Consider the following 17868-nt stretch of genomic DNA (forward strand, 5'->3'; position numbering starts at 1 on the left):
GAAGTATGGTAAGGAGGAGCAGCTTCTCATTGATCATTTCCCTTCCTCTACCCTGTATTAGTAGGCCATTGTAGCAGCAACTGACCTTTGTCATAACAGGACTTGTTTCAGGGGGAGATCGGACTTTCTGTCCGTTAAGCTTCTTGCATTCTTTCTTCAGCTCTCCAGCCAGTCACATATTCACATGCAACGTGTTCTGTCCCATACTACATACTGTGTCCAACACATCGTTTCATACAATCCATCATTATGGAAATTCCAGTCATGTCCCACGGATATGTTGGTATGGAAAATGCAGGCTTGTATGAAGTGGGATTCAAAGGATCCTGATTGTGACCGGGAAGGTAGAATTTTCCCACTTACTCGAGAAGAAGGCTGGGTGGGTAGGATTTCTCGCAAGAGTGGCGATGGATTCGTATTCAAGGAATGCGTCTCCGCTGTCTTTATCAACGTCCGCCACGAGGAAGATTGTACAACCTACAGATTGCTCTCCTGGCGAGACGAAGAGATCCGAGATGAGGGTCATGACATCAACAAACCCGGCATTAAGCTTGATATTGGCGACTGTGGGAAGGATGGAGTGGCCTATGCCGACTTTTTGACTCACATCTTGAGAGCCTATGCTACCTGGGCCGCTACATGGACTGATACATTGGACGAAGTTGACCGCTTAGTTGGTATCCAGGTATGATACATCCTTTTATTGCATTCCTACTACTTTTCCTCAAGAGCGCTATCCCTGACAAAATACATCTTAGACGCATGATACGCGTGACGAGAAGCTTTTACGGACTCTCATGTTTGATGCCTCGTTCAGAGTTTCAGAAAAGTACTTCTCCGTGTTGCAAATGCTACGTATTTTTCAAAATTGGATCGACGATACGCAGAAAGAGTTTGCTGGATTGAAGTTTAACTTTCTTCAACAGGCTTGGAGTATCAGACAAGGGTCATGCGAAAAATATCCTGATGTGGACATGGAATCTATAGAGAAACTTGCAGACCAGGTCAAAGAAAGACTAGATATTTTGGCGGAGAGCCTGGGAGACCGTATTGAGAAGAAGAAATCTGAAGTGGAGAGTCTCAGAGATGGCGTAAGTCCCCCATAGTACTGATATGATTCTGATCTGGCATGGGTCCATTGACTGACTACACTATAGCTTTTCAACGCTGCCTCTTTAAGAGAGGCTGTCCAGGCCAGAACGCTCAACCTTTTTGTAATAGTTTTCACCATTGTGACTATCATCTTTACACCACTTGGGTTTCTGGCTGTCAGTGGATTCCGAATATGCTTTCGTTTGATTGAAGAAATGAATTTGCTAACTTATCTCAGGCGTTATGGGCGATGCCAAATCTGTCAGTTCAAATTGATGGAAGCGAGGGATCTTCGACACCGAGATCCTTCTATCTAAGCTGGATTGTTGTCCCCATAGGCACTTATGTTGCCGCTGCCTTTTTTCTCCTGGTGGCATGGAGCTCCAGCTCTCCTGAAGGAAAGGACCTTGTATCTAGGTTCCGAGATCACATTTCGCAGGAGTCAGTTCAGAATAGGCTGCCCATGCTGACGAACATCCGAAGCCAATCGTCCGGAAAACGAAGTCAACCATCTAAAGCAGAGAGGATGAAGAAACATTTTTCAAGACAGAAAGGGACAATACCTGGATTGCCTGTGTGAGTCTTGCGACTCTGCCTCGGATCGGATTTGCAAAATCCTCGAATTGGTCATGGCTGAAGCTTCTTTAATTGAAGTCATGACAAGTTGGCATCATTATCCATGGCTAGTTTCAGGCTCGTGATTCAAATTGTGAGTGCACTGATAGAGATCATATGCATTAGCTAGCTGAGCAAAACCATATAATCAAATGTTGGTAAAGCTTATCCTCGTTGTGATGTAAGTATAAGGCTTGTTATTCAATTACCTCGGAGGATGCATCAGGCTGGATATCGGTAATATCAAGCTTGCACATGCCACTCAGGGTTACTTTGAATATAGCAGTGTCCCGACAATGCCGCGAGCCCGCATACGAATAGAGGCCCGAGCTAAAGATAGTGTCTTGATTCACTATCGTAACAGACTATAAGGACATTTGATACTTTAGTAAAGCGCTGTACCTTAATAAATGGTAAATGCGTTAGGCGGATCTATTTACAGAATTTGATTTTGTTCTCTGTTACCGTCTTAGTAAGCTTATAGCCAGGCCAGACGCATTATCACGACGGAGCCAAGATATACTAAAGAGTATCAGTGATAAAACGCTGTCGAATCGGTTCCGAATCGTACTCAAAAGGGTTCAGATCAACACAGGACGACAGTGACGGATGAACCCGGGGATAGCCTCATCTCGTGAAAGGGAGTTACGCGTTTGCTGGTGCACGATTGCTGGATACTCAAGTCCTTCTTCCCTGACGGATGGTTTTTTCTTTCTCCTTCCTTCTTCATCTTCGAGATTCTCGTCTGTAGGCACCGAATGGATCTGTTTCTTTCGAACGGCCCGTAACAATGACTGCCTATTGAAGAGGTGAACGCTCGATGGCTGCACGCGCTGAGACGTGCGGGTCAATTCAGCAGAAAAACCACTACAAAACACACGCATAGCAACCAGGAAATAGCGAGAAGCCCAAATGTAGGGGTCAGGTCGGGGAGGTGTAAGAAGGTGTATTCTAAAACTAGCTATCCGGCCACCGTATACTGCCAGCTATGTCACATAGCATGGATGGCACCCATGTAGTAGGGGGAGGTCTCCCCACTACAATAGTTAAACAGAGAAGGGACAATAGATTATAATTTAACATAGAACGAGCGCAGGTTGGACATTGGTTCTGCTTTAGGAAAAGCCCTAGGTAATATACGACCCGCTTAGTAGAGGTATAAAAGGTAATTTTATCTTTAAGATATGCTCTGCTAATCTTGCTATCTAGTGTTGCCTTTGTATATAAGAGCTCTCTAACTCTAGTGCGCTCTGGGAGATATTTTTTGTCGATCTCGAATAAGAACGTTCTGTGCCGCTCTGTGAATTCGTTTAAGAGACATATTCCTCATAAGAGGAGATTCACTAGACCTAGATAAACTCGCTCTTCTGAGCAGCTAGTTGTAATGGGTCCATGCCCGTTTGATATCACGTGTTATCACGTGACCGTAAACAGCTGTCAACTTCCGTATAGTATCCGACCAATTGGAGATATCAATGACTCTGTATTTCCATTACCCCTATTCACGCTTTTTATGGTCCAATTTAGTTACATAAGCAATGCCGTCGGATCCATAGACCCGGTTTCATGCAGTATTCGTAAGGTAATGCCGACAACAGCCTTGCGTCTCCTTTCGCGTCCTTTCTGTCTCTTCTCCTTTAAGCTTTTTGATAACAATAATTGGCCTAGTTAGATTTAATTTAAGTCTGGCTTCAGCCCTTATCATTCAAAAGCTTCCTTTCCCTCGCGATCAGAGAGTATCGAAGGAAAAGACTTCTGCGCGAAGACGTTGTTTATGAAAGTCCTATGAAAATTCAGCCGCGGCGAGGACCACTTTGACGGACCTTTCGAACGGTTCCTTAACCCACTATAATTCTTAGAGATCCTAGGCACTACGACCACGAATACAACTGAAAGAAGATGAATGGATATGACAATAGAAGAAAGCCCGGTATTAAGCCCACCGCGATGAGCCTAGATACTAATACACCAGATAAACTAGACTAATGCTAGTCAGGAAGAAAACGGGAGAATCTAAGCGGAGAATGCCCGTATATATAAAGAAAGGATTCGAAGACTTAATGGGGCCTGGACATGGTAGATACTGTGAAAACAGAGCGAACTCACTAAGTAGCTAAATCGATGTAAAGTTCCCTCTCTATATAGTTATCCGTTAAAGAAAAAGCCTTACAGAAATCTACGGTTTGTCCCTCTGTTTTGTCCTTTTGAAAGCTTTATCAGGTCGGAATATTCAGTCATAAAATTGTTCAGATATGTGCCTCTGCCATCAAACCAGCAATCGACCACATTCCCTACGAAATCACCCCTTAATCACACACTTGGAAGGGCGATGATTGTCCACAGCAAAGATATAGACCCGCAATACAGGACTACAGCGATCGGAAGGTACCTTGCTGGAAATTCTCCTTGAACGGACGGTTGCTGTTTACATTGCTAGTTCAACTCTTGATACTATCCACTGATCCGATGGGACTAGCCGATTGTCCGCCTAGGCGGATCGCATTTGTCTGAAGTTACAAAGACCCAAAATAAATTCGATGATAATGTTCGGATGGAAATACATGAGACGAAAGTGAAGCGTATAGAAACAAAAAACATACAACAGCAGGGATTCGCATGTGGTCACCCACCATACTACTAACCTGCCGGCGTGTGGCTTAAGTACGGCTGAGCGGACGGGAAGCCCTGTTTTCCACACCCTATGGTCGTATGTGGTAGAAGTACAACTGCAAGGTAAAAAAAAGGGTCTACAAATTCAATCAATGCTTTGGCAGCACCAAGTCAGTTCTTTCGCGATGTACAAACCTACTTCAGGCGCAGTCTCTCGCATTGGCGACAATCACAACCCAGCCGAGGATGGCGAAAACTCCATCAAATCGAACTCAACTGAGGCAGGCAGCCACCATCCATCAAAATACACTCTGAAATAAAGCGCTCGTCGTACTCGATGCATTCTTCTCCATCCGGGCCGCATAAATGTCAACATCAGGTACTTTGCCTACCGTAAATCTTCCAATCTCCAAGGCTTTCATATTTAAATTTCGGCAATGCCCATTTTAGAGTGGCCACCGGTTTCGAGGAAATCGATTGCTTTCGCGAGTTTGTATTGGATATTTCCGCACCTGAAATTGAAGTAGAGGGGCGCATAGGGTGTAAGCGAGAAGTTTCGATTCAATTTTCGAACTCCTGACTGAATTCACGCAGAAAGTTGACAACATCCTGTGCAAAGCGATGATCTACACCACATGGATCTTCTGTGAGGTTCTCGCTGACATTTAGTATCATGTCAACAAACTTACCTTGGACTTCCTGGAAAGAAAAAGTATCTTGGTTGTTCATGGTGATTTGTGGGGACTATTGTTACTTGGTCAGATGTTAAATTGCTTGTTAGGATCGAGTCTCAGCACTGTGGGGTTGTGGCCTTGATTGTTGAATGAGGCGAGTGCTGCTACTGGGTGTAGTGCATCTCTGTGGTGGAGATGCTTGGCTTTATATATTTTTGACTCGACATATGTGACCTTGACTCGAAACCTATACCACTGTGACGTCACAAAACTCGAAGTTATAACAAAGGCACGTGTTTTCTAACAAATAATATTATAATTAGCCTACATCAACAATAAAAAACATTTATTTGCCAAAAATAGCTTAAACACGGCGCATAATGGAGCAGCGTTTGTTGTTTTAACCCCTGGCCTCGGTAAACCCTCGGCGTAGACTTTCTTTCCAAGACCCACCAAAGAAAACACAACATGGCACCCACTCAGATTTAACAGCAAAACAAAAAAGAAAAAGAAACGTCCCCGGGAAGGCTCGAACTTCCAACCTCCTGATTAACAGTCAGACTCGCTAGCCTATTGCGCCACGGAGACTTTGATTGGTTGTCAGAATCGAAATTGAGAATCCTTTTTCAAGATTATTGAAGTGCAAATATTACCTGGTTGGGGACTGGGAATAGTGGCAAGCTATCTGTGCAATTTATGACTACGTATGAAAGTTTAATGACTATGATGTCCTGAAATTTACTTGTATCTTTATCTTGGATAAAGTCTGGAAGAAAAACTTCATTTTTATTTATTTTAGGAATGCCAAAACCAGACGAGGATTTATCGTGATGAAATGACCGGGAGATAGTCGAAACAAAATGAGACAAGCCAGCTTGTTATATTCAACGATTTACCCTAACAACTTAATGTACTGAGATCGAACTTGGCAGCACTGTCTACACTGGCATCCCTCAGCCGCAAAGTGAATTTTCAAGTAAACTTCTCAAAGACGGGCGGGTTATGATCAAGCGTAATCTCATTATCCTCCCGATGCACGAGAATGCGCTCATCGTACTGAACCAAGTGTAGCTCCATCCGCTCGGCGTACCCATCCGCCATAGATGCATAGGAAAAAGGTGAACCTACCAAGCTCCCAGGCAACCATTTCCAAAATTTCTGCGACATCCACGTTAGAAGCTGTTCATGCATTAAGAATGTCAATTGCTTGCTCGATTGCATCAACGATTGCTTCAAACAGAGGCTTAAAGCAAGGGCTCACGTGGGCCGTGTTTCCCAAACCGCGATCCATCGTTTCAAGTTCCTGCAAGTACTTGCGCAGGTAGCTCACGATTTTCTCAGTGTACAGGCGATCGTTACCGTCAGGGTGCATTATCATGTCGTCACAAAGCCTAAGCATCATATCGACGAGTCCGGCTCGACCGTCGTCGAAAATGCTAAACATAGTGTGGGTAGTCATAATGACGAAGAGTTTTAGATGGTACAATTAAGCCTTTTTTTTTAATAGAACTGTGCTGGGTTTTTTACTTGTTAGGATGATTTGATAGTGGCCTGACCAAACCATCATCCAGGGACGAGGGGTTGACTTTATACTGATAGCACGGCCACAAACCTATCTCGAAGCCTCGATGTACTTTGACTCGGGCTTTGTTGAAACAATGATAAGGCTGTTAGCTACTCGAAGGGAGATAAGTGGGCCATTCAGCTCAAAGAAACATTAATAGCGTTTAACTGCATAAAGAGTCGCATGCTGACGGAGCCTTGGTCAACGGAGGGAGGATATAAATAAGGTCTTTGTCTGAATGAACAAGGGATGTGGTCAACGTTGAGGAGATGCATTTCAGATATCTGAGTCATGCACAGTGACTTTCATATGCATGGTCCTCAGGGATTCATATCCATGATGACTACCGGCACCTGGAAGTAGTGAACGGACGAGATAGTCTCATCGGGATATCTAAAGCGAACAGGACTTGGAGAGGAAAAGATGGTAGGTGTGAGGAGAGAATCAATGCAGCTCGCCAGCCGCGCGAACAGGTGACCACAGCAAGTGCAAACGCCAAAATCGATACGAAAGAATCATTAGAGTATTGTATATTATATCGATGATTAGTTATAGACAGAGTTTGTGGTATGCACATGTGTATGGTCAGTTCCGTCCTCAGGTAGTGGAGAATCTTCCTCAAGTCATTATAGCACAAGAATTTGTCACCGACCACCTGGATATACTTGACCCAATCAAGGTTCTCAGATTCCAGCATCCTTCGTTTCCACATCCTGTGATTGTCTTTCAGGATAGCCGGTATCTGTCCATCTCTCAAAGAAGCAAGCGCCCTTTCTCAGAGAGCCGACAGTTTCCCAGACCAACACGAAAACGTACATCGCCATGATGACGGAAAGAATCTCTGTGGCATTGAGATGATGCGCAAGGGGAAGTAAAATAGTGATGAGACCGGTGATCGGTCGCATGATGATACGAACATGCTGGGAAAAAGTAAGTATCTTGGCCAACAACGAGCTGCGAGATCGGACCTACCTTGGGCATGACCAGGCATCCACGTTCATCCTGAGAGGAGTGTATCAGAGCGAAGAAGTATAGACACATCATACCAACACCTAATCCTTCACACAGCAGCCACCTTTGAGGATTTTCAAAATCCTCCTCGGCAACAGATGCAGCTGCGACATGGCCACCGACCAGGAGACTGGCAATAAGCGGCAGATGGATCATAGCAAAGGAGAAAGCAGTATAGACATTGTGTCGCAGTGGGTGTGTACTTTCCATCGACCCGTCGGCGTGGGTATACAGCCAATTGAGACAGAACGCAATGACCAAGGTCCAGACTGCGCGTAGCAGACGCTCATTCAAGCCAACGGCAGCGTTTGACCCCTTGATGATGAGGTACAGGAATTCGCCCAGCACGATAATGTAGAACGCTGCAAAGCGATCAATCTCATGCCCGACATCAACAGCAGTGGAATACTTGACGCGAAGCAACTTCTTTGCCGCGGGACAATAGCAGAAGACCCAAAGGATTTCCTCTACCGAGACTGCGACGGCCGCAGCCGCAATCTTGCCGCGGATGGAAATGTTTTCGAAGAAGAGCGGGATGTAGATGCACAAAGTGAGTGTCGAGAGGCCGGCCCACAGTCGCTGTTGCCGGCGGTGGTGGTAACTCGCGAAAGAGAAAACGAGATGCGTGAGGTTGCACGTTACGCGCGCGACCATGTAGGAACCGACAGCCGCGCGCATAGCACCTATATCCTCATCCACCAAAGGCGCATTATTCCCATAGACAACCAGAACAGCCATGAGCCAGAGGATCAGAAGACGCTGCAGGAGGTCGTCGTTGTAGAACGAGTTCATTAATTCGCGAATGTCGCTCCATACATGCCATGATGGAGACAGGATCAACTGTGGGTGGCGAGGCGATCAGTTGTGGACGACCTCGACGCTGACCGACTACGTGAGACGCGGGGCAGGCTTACAATGTATTTGACGAGTTTTGCGCCCGAGATATCCTCGGCCAGAGTGTCGGCGAAGTTCGATAGGATGGCGACATAGAGCAAATCGAGGAAGAGCTCAAAGCGACCTGCGGGAACAACTGGTTAACTTTCGGGTGCAAGTGGGCGCGTTTTCAGGTGTGTGCTGACCAGCTTGTCTTTCACAATCATGGCGCTTGACCAAGCGGCCGTGCTCGAACCATTGTAAGGCGCGAGGTTGGCGGAGCAGGAAACGCGGATTTTGCGCTTTGAGCTCGTTCTCCTCAATTCCCAAAGCTTCGGGCATGGTGTTGCGCGGGAATGACCTCCAGGTAGGCAGAACGAGGTGTGGGAAATCTGAGTGCGATCAATGCGCAAGGTGGTTCGTAAGGGATGCGCGAACTCTGAGCTTGGCGATCTTATGCTGACCCACGCTTTCTTGGCTTCTTGGCTTTTTTGCCGTTTTTGGACGCGATCGCGGAGCACGCTCACCTTCATGCCAATCCCATCGCAAAATTCGATTAAGAATCATTTTTGGCGAAATTGGCGAACAAAATACTAATAAAAGTCCTTTCTTGCCTTTTTCTTAGCTAGTTTTATAGGCTAAACCTATCTCAACTGATTGAGGATCTAGCCATAGGCAACGGAGATTTGTGAGAGAACCCGCTGTCTATGCAATCGAAAAGGATAAATTTCGATGTTGATTTGGTTCAAATTAGAAAAGGTAGGGGTAGATCGATCGCAAAGAGAGGGGAAAATACAACCGGGAATCCCTTGTTAAGAAGCTTGGCACTTGTCGCGTTCTCGCAAGGTGCAAAGGGTAACAGGTCAGGCGTTGCTGCCTGATTTTGATGAGGTTATCGCCTGTGAAAAACTACAACCTTGTTATGAGCAATGACATAACGCTTGCTAAATCAAAATCCGTCAATTTTGAACCTATCCCGACCGTAGAATAAGGAATTAGTGGTTTCATACATGACAGGTAATAATAGAGCTATTCCATCCCGACAGCAGTACAGCCTGGACTTCCACTGCGATGAGAAAATTAAAGTTTCAAAGCCAAAAGGCTAATCCCACACATTCTCATAAGTTTACACTGACATCTGGGGCCTATATAGGCTCACGCATTGCTACCCGTCATATTTAAAGCCGTTGGAGAGCTCCCGTTGCGCCTCGATGTTTTGCGCGAATATCGAAACAGGAAAAGCGAATGGCAGCCTGGGGACTAGCCGAACCCTAGATAATCTGTGGCAAACACTGAACGACCCGTGACTCTGGCAAACGGCACTGGCACGATATAGAGGTGCAGACTGGGGCTTGTTTCCAGACTCGAGGAGCCAGTAATCTGAACCTATTTTTGCATGCGATTTTGTGGACAGCTTTTCAGATCTCCAGAATTCAGCTAGTAAACAACAGATTTAATATGAGATATACCGATTACTGGATGTCTCATCAAGAACATTCCTAGGAAACCAGTAAAGACCAGTATTTTGATACGATATCTCAGCTTTACAACGAAACGGATAGTCTCAAGTTCCATAGTCAAGTTGCTTGCGTTGCTCGTGGAAGGTATCGTGCGTCTTGAAAGGAATATGCTACCAAAACAATTGAAAAGAGAAAGACAATACCAAACGCCTCGCGAATGTGTAAAGAAACCCGCGAATAAGCACAGAAGTCAGAAGCCAGAAGTCCGATACAACGCCCTTCCCGATATGTCCAAGTCCATATCTCAACCGGCATCAACAGCTCCTAGTCCAGGGAATCTCCCTCTTCCCCCTTCCACCAAATCCATACCTTCTCACCCCAGAGAAGCGCCTCCAAGAACGCGCCGATGGTCAACACAAAGATGACAAGCAGCTGTGTGTTCCGGCGAATTCCGAGCGACTCGAAGCTCATAGCCAGCGGGGTCCCGAGGGGCTTGGATCCGAAGTAGAATTTTTCTTTGTGTTTATCATCATTCCGCGAACTGGAAACGGTCGAGTAGCTCGAAAATGGAGAGGAGCAGGACCGCGGTGCGAATTGTCGGCTCGGCCCCGGGTACGTCACGAGCGGGCGGAGCGCGGCGAGGGGGGCATGTGGGGTTCGGGTGTGTAGGGCCCGTGGAACGCCCTTAAGGCTGTGAAAGGTCTGGCGGAGAGCGTTTGGGGGCAAACTCATGGTTGATGGTGTCTCGGAGACGTCTTTTGTCTCTGTGTATGGCAAAGTTGAAGTACTGCCTGGGGTGTTGTTCTGAGCAAGGTTGAGTGTGAAGGTGAGATTCGAGCGGGGGTCATGAAGCGAGCTAGGCCGAATGGGGAAAGTATAAAATGGTCACGGCGGGTGATCTTCACCGCTTTTAAGGGAGGTCTGGTGCAAGCTGCACTTGATGGGTATTTAGATTTTATTTTTGTGTCAATTTTGAAATTGAGGTCAGATGGAAAGTGGTTGGCTGGTTGGATTTGACTGATGCTAACATATAAAACAGATACTCGTTTATGGCTGATCGTTTGCGGATTTCGAGGTTCCAATACTTTGTCCACATGTAGCATCTAGTGCTTGGAAAAAACTCGAAGCAGACGAGTTCCTTTTCTCACGTTTTGCGAGTCCTTAAATAATGTAGATATTGTAGTGGGGAGACCCTCTCCCCCTACTACATGGGTGCCATCCTGACTATGTGACATAGCCGGCAGTATACGGTGGCCGGATGGCTAGTTCTAGAATACACCTTCTTACACCTCCCCGATCTGACCCCTACATTTGGTTTCTCGCTATTTCCTGATTGCTACGCGTGTGTTTTGTGGTGTTTTTTTCTGCTGAATCGACCCCCATGTCTCAGCGCGTGCTGCCATCGAGCGTTCCCCTCTTCAGTATTTATGGTCAATTCAAAGAGGAAGCGGAAGCAGCGTCTCCATTAAAGAGTACATATCCGGACTCCAGAGGTCATCTTGAAGCTCAAATTCCATACTGGAATCGATGAGTGATCTGTTTATTCCGAATCGGGGCTTTGGTAGGGTGAACTGAGGCCTAGGCTACCCCGTCGACCTAGCGTGGTTTCCAGAGGCCACAAGCTCACAACCATCAACATCACACCATCGATTTATGGCCAAAGTGAGGGATATTGACTCTGATTGTTATTTGGTACTTTCTCGGGGGGTCCCTCCCCATTCAATAGAGGTGGACGGAGGTGGGTAATTTGCAATGTGAAATCTTCCAACTGCTCCAGGGTGGCAAGTCCAACAGTCACAACTTTGTCCGAGCTCTCATTAAGCTGTCGGAACACAGCCACCACCTCCTCCATCTTGTCCCAGTTGTGGCAAAAATTATATGGGAGAAGGGAGGTGTGAATCAGGTAGATAAATATTGTGACTGCCGCGGTGAAGGCTTGGGAGCGAGAGACTTGCAGCAGAAGCTCGTTGTAGTAGGCCGCCCGGGTTTTCGTATAGCCATAAATCATCTCCCGGGATGAATTTATGCAGAGCCCTCCTTTTTTCAAACTATTTATCTACGCCGCTACCCTTTGAGAGGTTAACGAGGCACCTGTTGAACTAATAAGAGGCCCGGAGAAAGACGTGTATCCTAGCTTTTTGGAGCAAAAGAGAAAGGATAGAAATGACGAGGGGAATAATGGCGGAGGGCAGGGCTAAGTGTAAATATTCCAAGCCGGCTAGGGCGAGACGCTGGTGGTGCACTAATTGGCAGTCTTCAGCGAGCAACCAGATGTGGTATGTCCTGTGGAAGAAGAAAAAAAGAGAAAGGTCGACTTGCTTGCAGAGAATTCGAACTACGACCTACTATACAGCATCTCAGGCATTGGATCGTCCCCATTCCCTCCGCTGACTCGGCGAAGATTTTCTTCCAGCGAGTCGGCGGAAAACAACCATAAAAAACCCCTGTCCCAATATTGGCTCCTACCCAAGTGACACAATGCTTACCAAAATGGAGCCCCGCCGAGAACAAGAAAATTCATACCTCGCTCGTGGAAGGTTCAGTCACTCAATTAAGCCACAATGCAACAGCACCTACGCGCATCAGTTGTCCCCAACGACTCCACCATCCATCACGTCCTTGATTACTTCCAATCCCAACCAGAACAGGAACTATCACAAAGACAAGGAAAATATTTGAAGGATATCCATGGTCTTGCCTAAGATGGCGATTCTGAAAAGCCCGCATCGGAGTCTAAAAGGGTTTCTCATACATGCTGGCCCAGTGGAGAGAAGCTCGAAAGGGATGCAATATGCTTCTGAAAATGCTGAATATACAGACATCAACCTCCTATCCTTCCAAGGCATGTCAAAATTTTGTTCAGTGCAGATTCATCGATTCATGTGGGACCAGCGAGATTTACAGAGGCAGGGGAGAAGAATTGCCTCCACTCTCGACCACCCCTTTCCTCCTGCTCTGCGGCCTTTCGACAATGCCTGATCTGAACCAGACCCTTTTTAATTTTCCTGTTGACGAATTGCTCCCGGGTACCCCATTGAAATGCAGAAGACAATCTCATACCGGTAACCCAACATAGGCCCTAGTTCGAGATTATGATCCTCGATTATATCTCCATTTACGTTCCGTGAGCAGTATTTACAATCGAGATACCGGAATACGTAAGGACTATCGCCTTGACCCGTTACTGTATTATCCATTACGAGTTGGGATATTTCGACAGACCGCGCGGAAATGATTGGCATTGCGGGGCAGTGGCTTCACGCAAGCTTCATTTACGCAGTCCCAGCTAAGACTCACCTAGGAAGATCTACTGGTCGAGGAAATGGAGGATCTTTCCCTCGGAATAATTTCTCTGGTAATGAAATGGGAGAAATCATCTACTGGGTTTTTAGCAATATCGTAGTACTCACAGGGGAAACATACAACTTTTATGTCGACCCATGTCCACTGGATATTAAGACGATACGGACGCGAGGCACTTGGAAGGAAAGGACATGCTTGCCAAGATAGGCACATTCAGCCTTATGACCACGGAAAATTCGGAAAGGCCCCTGGCGGACTTCCTGTGCCTCGGTGCCAGCTCTCAGGGGTCTTCGTCACGCGAGAATTTCTCCGGAATTCATCGCGATCTGGGCCCCACTTCGCATCTCCAAATCTGGCGCTAGCGAGCGCCATCGCACGCTTGTGACTAACAAGCCATCCGCCCTATCTGCCAAGAAAATTTCGCCCCCGCTTTGTTCGCGAAACTGCCGGAATTCTCTTCCAAGAGATCTCGTTCCGGAAATTGTTTGCATGGACTATGTGCCGTGTTATCCACCTTCCATGAATCGCTACCAAAAGGCCGGGATTGGGACCATGTGCTGATTTGATCTCTTGAAACGAATTCAGCTTCGCTGTCGGTGTTCGTTATTATTAAATTATGTAAAATTAACATAAACTGTACAATACTATCACGTCCCCATAGTCGCCAAGAGGATATCTCAACTCGTCAAACCATCAACCCCAAACTATACACATTGTAAGCCTTTAAGAAGGTCATTTTAGTTCAGCTCCTTAGCAGCGACCTCGAGCAGGTTGTCCTGGCCGAGAGCGTTCTGGGTGTAGCGAGCATTGAACTTGAGAACGTGCTTGACAGCATTGTAGCTCTGGACGTTCAGAGGTAAGGGCTCTGTGCTCAGGTACCAAACAACGCTCTCGGAGCAGGGAGGAGTAGTAAGCGAGCCCTCGTACTGGTAAATGCCGTGAGTGTTCAGATGGGCAGTGAGAGCGGAGAAGTCCAGGTGACCAGTCTTAGTGTAGGTGCCAGGGGCGGCAATGTCGTCGATGTGGGCGAAGACCGAGTCGAACAGAGGGGTGGAGTAACCGAACTGGGACAGCTCGAACACGAAACCGATAACAGCGATGGCTCCGGCTGCTTTATATTAGCATCGGTCCATACTAGAAGTGAATGATAAACGATGTACATACCAGAGTTCTCAAAGACAAAGTGAGTCTCCATGGGGTAGTACTCATCATTGATGCGGTGCTCGCTAGGAGTGTGGAAGTGGAACTGGGCAAGCTTGTAGGAGCCAGCCTTGGTAACAAGAGTACCGTTGGTCAGGACAACCTCGAGCCCGGAGCCCAGGTTCTCGAACTTGGCCTCAACGGCACTGGGCACGTGGAAGTGGACGGAGTTGGAGTTGGCATAGTCGATATCGTCGGTCTCGATGACAATGGGAGACTGATGCTTGCCAGTTGCGCAGGCGGTGTTATCCTTGTCCAAGCCGTACCAGTTCAGGGGACCGCCAGTGTTGGTGTAGTTGTAATGGTTGATATCAACAGTTCCGTCGGCACTGCGGGGAAGCAGGGAAGTGCCGCGAAGGCAAGAGGCAGAAGCCAGGGTGAGGAAAGGCAGGATGGAAGCGGTGACCTTCATTGTGAATGACTTGGAAATAAAAATATGCAAGATCTCTGGATTTTTTACTGACTTGCACATGGGGATCCAGATTTTATAGCTACTACAGATGTCCACCATCTCGAGGCCTACGATTGTATTCTTGGATCCATTTCACGCTATACGCTATTTCTAATATTCGAAGCGGGGATTCTCTTTCGGCTGCTGAGGAAGATTCGGCGTGGCCGGAAATTTGACGATCGAGAGGGCCCATAATTCGTACCAACACAAGGAACAGATCGTCCTTTTGCAAGCCACAGTGGGCATGGTTGAAAGATGAGGAGCTGATTGTTGGGGGGTTACTTTGGGATTTCATCTCATCAGATTCCAGAAATGTCCCTAACCCTTTCAAAGACCGTATACGAGCCCAGAGCTCACCAGATTAGACTGTCTTTCGCCTGGTTCTTGCGAATGCAATGCCAATACCGACTCTCTGCTTGGAGTCTCTTAAAGTATCCTTGAGAATTATTGCTCGGAGGATCTCGGTCTGATGGAGCTCTATTTGCGACTATCCAAACAAGCGAATAGGCGGTTCGGCAGGAACGGCCCTGGTCCAAGAACGAGCTTTCGATGCTCGGGCTGTAACTTCCAACCCGAGGTATCGCCCACGATTTCCATTTTCTGTTTTCCCATTAAAGATGAATGAGGACGGTTTCGAAGGAACAAAAGTCGTAGCCCGCTGCCCCAAGGACTGTAGGATTACCAGATCCGTGAAGGTATCACATTCCTAACAAAAATCATTTCTAGAACCCAAGACCTTGAAAAAGCCTACGTAGGGAAACGAAGCTCCTACAGAATCTTCTCGACCAAGACCCGCCCTTCGAATGAACATAGGTGAGTCAATATTTTCCACGCGGCACAGAAAATGGGTCGCGATCGACATCCTCATTGACGGCGGAGCACCAGATTCCTCGTAGGTCCCCGTCGGTAGTAGGCCCGGGACCAATGAGATGAGTGAAATACTCGTTGTGTATAGAAAAAAATCGGAATACACGGATATCCAAAGAATCCATACCGTACGTAGCTTTTCGTCGCAGAAAGTGTTCATGTTCAAGACCGTAAACACTTTACAGTATACAAAGGTGTAATTCATACCATGTAAATGTCTCGCTCGGGCTATTTGAAGTGGTAATGATACCGTCTGTAATAGTGGATAGCTTAGCAGCGCTCAGTCACGTGATTGGGATGCACAAGTCTGGTTGATTCGGCATGTATAATTGCATTGAGAACGTGGCATGCTTTCACAATTGACCAGGCTGTAAGACCAAAGAAGCATATCCCAAAGCTCTAGACTGTATTTTCAATAGAGATATCCTCCACATTGTCAAAGCTTTCCTTTCTGGGTTCTTTCTTCCCAGCATGTCTGCTTTTCATCGCTTCCTCATGAATGTGCAATTTTCCTCCTCGGTCAAACCATACCAATGGTTCGCAATTTGCTCATCTCCAAATAGAGCGCCAACTTCCTCCAATGTCTGGCCCTTCGTTTCATGCATAAAGAAGTATATGGATATGATGTAAACAAAGCTCGGACAGATTAGCACTAGATAGAACTTCCATCCGATATCATTCATGGCGATAGGGGCTGCCACCAGGGTCACTTCAGATGCTAAAAGAATGCAGCCAGGCTAATAGCTACAGCGGCCGATCGCATATGATTCGGAAAAATCTCGGACACATATCTTGTTTTCTCCAAGTTAGCCGGCCGTTAGATAGTATCGAAGCTGTATGGGATGCACGTACACGTATTGAGTTGCATCAATGAAGAAACACCACCAAAATATATATATAAAGCAAAAGAAGACAGCGGGACTAAGACCTGCGTGATCATTTGTGCCCAGATATGTAGCACCGAGGGCACAAAGGAAGATCGCAGTGCAGAAGGTTCCCACAGCACCAATCAGCATAAGGGTGCGGCGGCCGAACTTGTCAATGTAGAAAGCCGTCCAGGTATTACCAAAACTGCATTTTTGATTAGAAAATAGATCAGAAGGAAACTCAAGTGATCATTTCACATAGTGACACTCGTCCAGACAGCATTCAGAAGAAGCGAAATAGAATTGCCCACGCCCAGCTGAGCATATATCAAAACACCATAGTTTGCCATGACGTAGACACCAAGTAACTATTTCCGAGCATAACTAATACCCCCATCAGTGCACGTTTGCGATTCGGAGCGGTTCGGAAGAGCTCAAATGATTGATCTGCGTGGCTTGCGTCAAGCTCGTATTGCTTTTCGATGAGGAAGAATTCTTCGTGCGCACTTCGGTTATCAGGATCGGCCTTGGTCTTGTGGAGACTTGAGACGACGTGGAATGCTTCGTCTCTCCGGCCCTGAGAGAGAAGCCAACGAGGGGAGAATGGGACAAATTTCTGTCCAAGGAGGAATACTAAAGGGAAAACACATTGGAAAGCCAATGGGAAGCGCCAGGCATACTGAGCATATTTGCTAGAACCGGACATAAAAGAGCATGCATATCCAAGCCAGCCTGCAAGACCGTAACCCAGAGCATATGCGATCTAAAAGTGTGAGGACGTTTCAACATCAAAAAATGTTGGGAGGGATCCAATTTGAACTTACCCCAGTTACTGAGACCATGACACCGCGAGTTTCCGGGGTAGAAACCTCTGCCTGGTACATGGGAACTGTCGAAATATCAGAAAAATTATTGAGCCATACTAGAACGCTTGTATTTACGTACCGACGCAGGCCAAGATACCCGATCCCTGTCATATGTTAATTCAAAAGCTACCCAAATGGAGAGCCATAGGGTCTTACCATCACAGCAATCCCACGACCGACAATGAACATAGCCAAATCAATAGCACCAAAACACAAGGCACCATCAACGACGAGTATAGTAGAACCGATAATCATTGTCCTTTTTCTTCCAAATTTCTCGCTGCTCCATACATGGAAGCCACAGCCAAGCATTGCACCAGCTAAGTCCACACCATTCAAAGCAGCAATCATCTTTGTTGTATGACCATAGCCTGGACTTCCTTGCGGGGCGAGACCGAAATATGTATAAAGTTGGT

General features: G+C 46.7%; 6 protein-coding genes across 6 annotated transcripts; 1 reads left to right on the plus strand and 5 right to left on the minus strand.

Annotated features, from left to right (window-relative positions):
* Positions 1 to 292: 292 nt before the first annotated feature.
* N7532_002625 (uncharacterized protein) lies at positions 293 to 1106 on the plus strand (the record flags this gene model as incomplete). Its single annotated transcript, XM_056615119.1, has 2 exons — positions 293 to 685; positions 759 to 1106. 2 exons carry the CDS (start codon positions 293 to 295, stop codon positions 1104 to 1106), a joined length of 741 nt encoding a protein of 246 aa, XP_056478091.1.
* Positions 1107 to 5963: 4857 nt separating this feature from the next.
* On the minus strand, positions 5964 to 6435 carry N7532_002626 (uncharacterized protein; the record flags this gene model as incomplete). Its single annotated transcript, XM_056615120.1, has 2 exons — positions 5964 to 6170; positions 6253 to 6435. 2 exons carry the CDS (start codon positions 6433 to 6435, stop codon positions 5964 to 5966), a joined length of 390 nt encoding a protein of 129 aa, XP_056478092.1.
* An 803-nt stretch (positions 6436 to 7238) lies between these two features.
* N7532_002627 (uncharacterized protein) lies at positions 7239 to 8781 on the minus strand (the record flags this gene model as incomplete). The annotated part of the gene is made up of 4 exons (XM_056615121.1): positions 7239 to 7475; positions 7528 to 8406; positions 8481 to 8584; positions 8646 to 8781. 4 exons carry the CDS (start codon positions 8779 to 8781, stop codon positions 7239 to 7241), a joined length of 1356 nt encoding a protein of 451 aa, XP_056478093.1.
* A 1442-nt stretch (positions 8782 to 10223) lies between these two features.
* Positions 10224 to 10631, minus strand: N7532_002628 (uncharacterized protein; the record flags this gene model as incomplete). The annotated part of the gene is made up of 1 exon (XM_056615122.1): positions 10224 to 10631. One exon carries the CDS (start codon positions 10629 to 10631, stop codon positions 10224 to 10226), a length of 408 nt encoding a protein of 135 aa, XP_056478094.1.
* A 3308-nt stretch (positions 10632 to 13939) lies between these two features.
* N7532_002629 (carbonic anhydrase family protein) lies at positions 13940 to 14814 on the minus strand (the record flags this gene model as incomplete). Its single annotated transcript, XM_056615123.1, has 2 exons — positions 13940 to 14310; positions 14367 to 14814. 2 exons carry the CDS (start codon positions 14812 to 14814, stop codon positions 13940 to 13942), a joined length of 819 nt encoding a protein of 272 aa, XP_056478095.1.
* Positions 14815 to 16840: 2026 nt separating this feature from the next.
* N7532_002630 (uncharacterized protein) lies at positions 16841 to 17803 on the minus strand (the record flags this gene model as incomplete). Its single annotated transcript, XM_056615124.1, has 5 exons — positions 16841 to 16903; positions 16978 to 17349; positions 17411 to 17475; positions 17532 to 17556; positions 17609 to 17803. 5 exons carry the CDS (start codon positions 17801 to 17803, stop codon positions 16841 to 16843), a joined length of 720 nt encoding a protein of 239 aa, XP_056478096.1.
* Between the last annotated feature and the right edge of the window lie 65 nt (positions 17804 to 17868).

This window comes from Penicillium argentinense, assembly GCF_028826775.1.
Source record: "Penicillium argentinense strain IBT 30761 chromosome Unknown utg000003l_segment0_segment0, whole genome shotgun sequence".
Taxonomy (NCBI): domain Eukaryota; kingdom Fungi; phylum Ascomycota; class Eurotiomycetes; order Eurotiales; family Aspergillaceae; genus Penicillium; species Penicillium argentinense.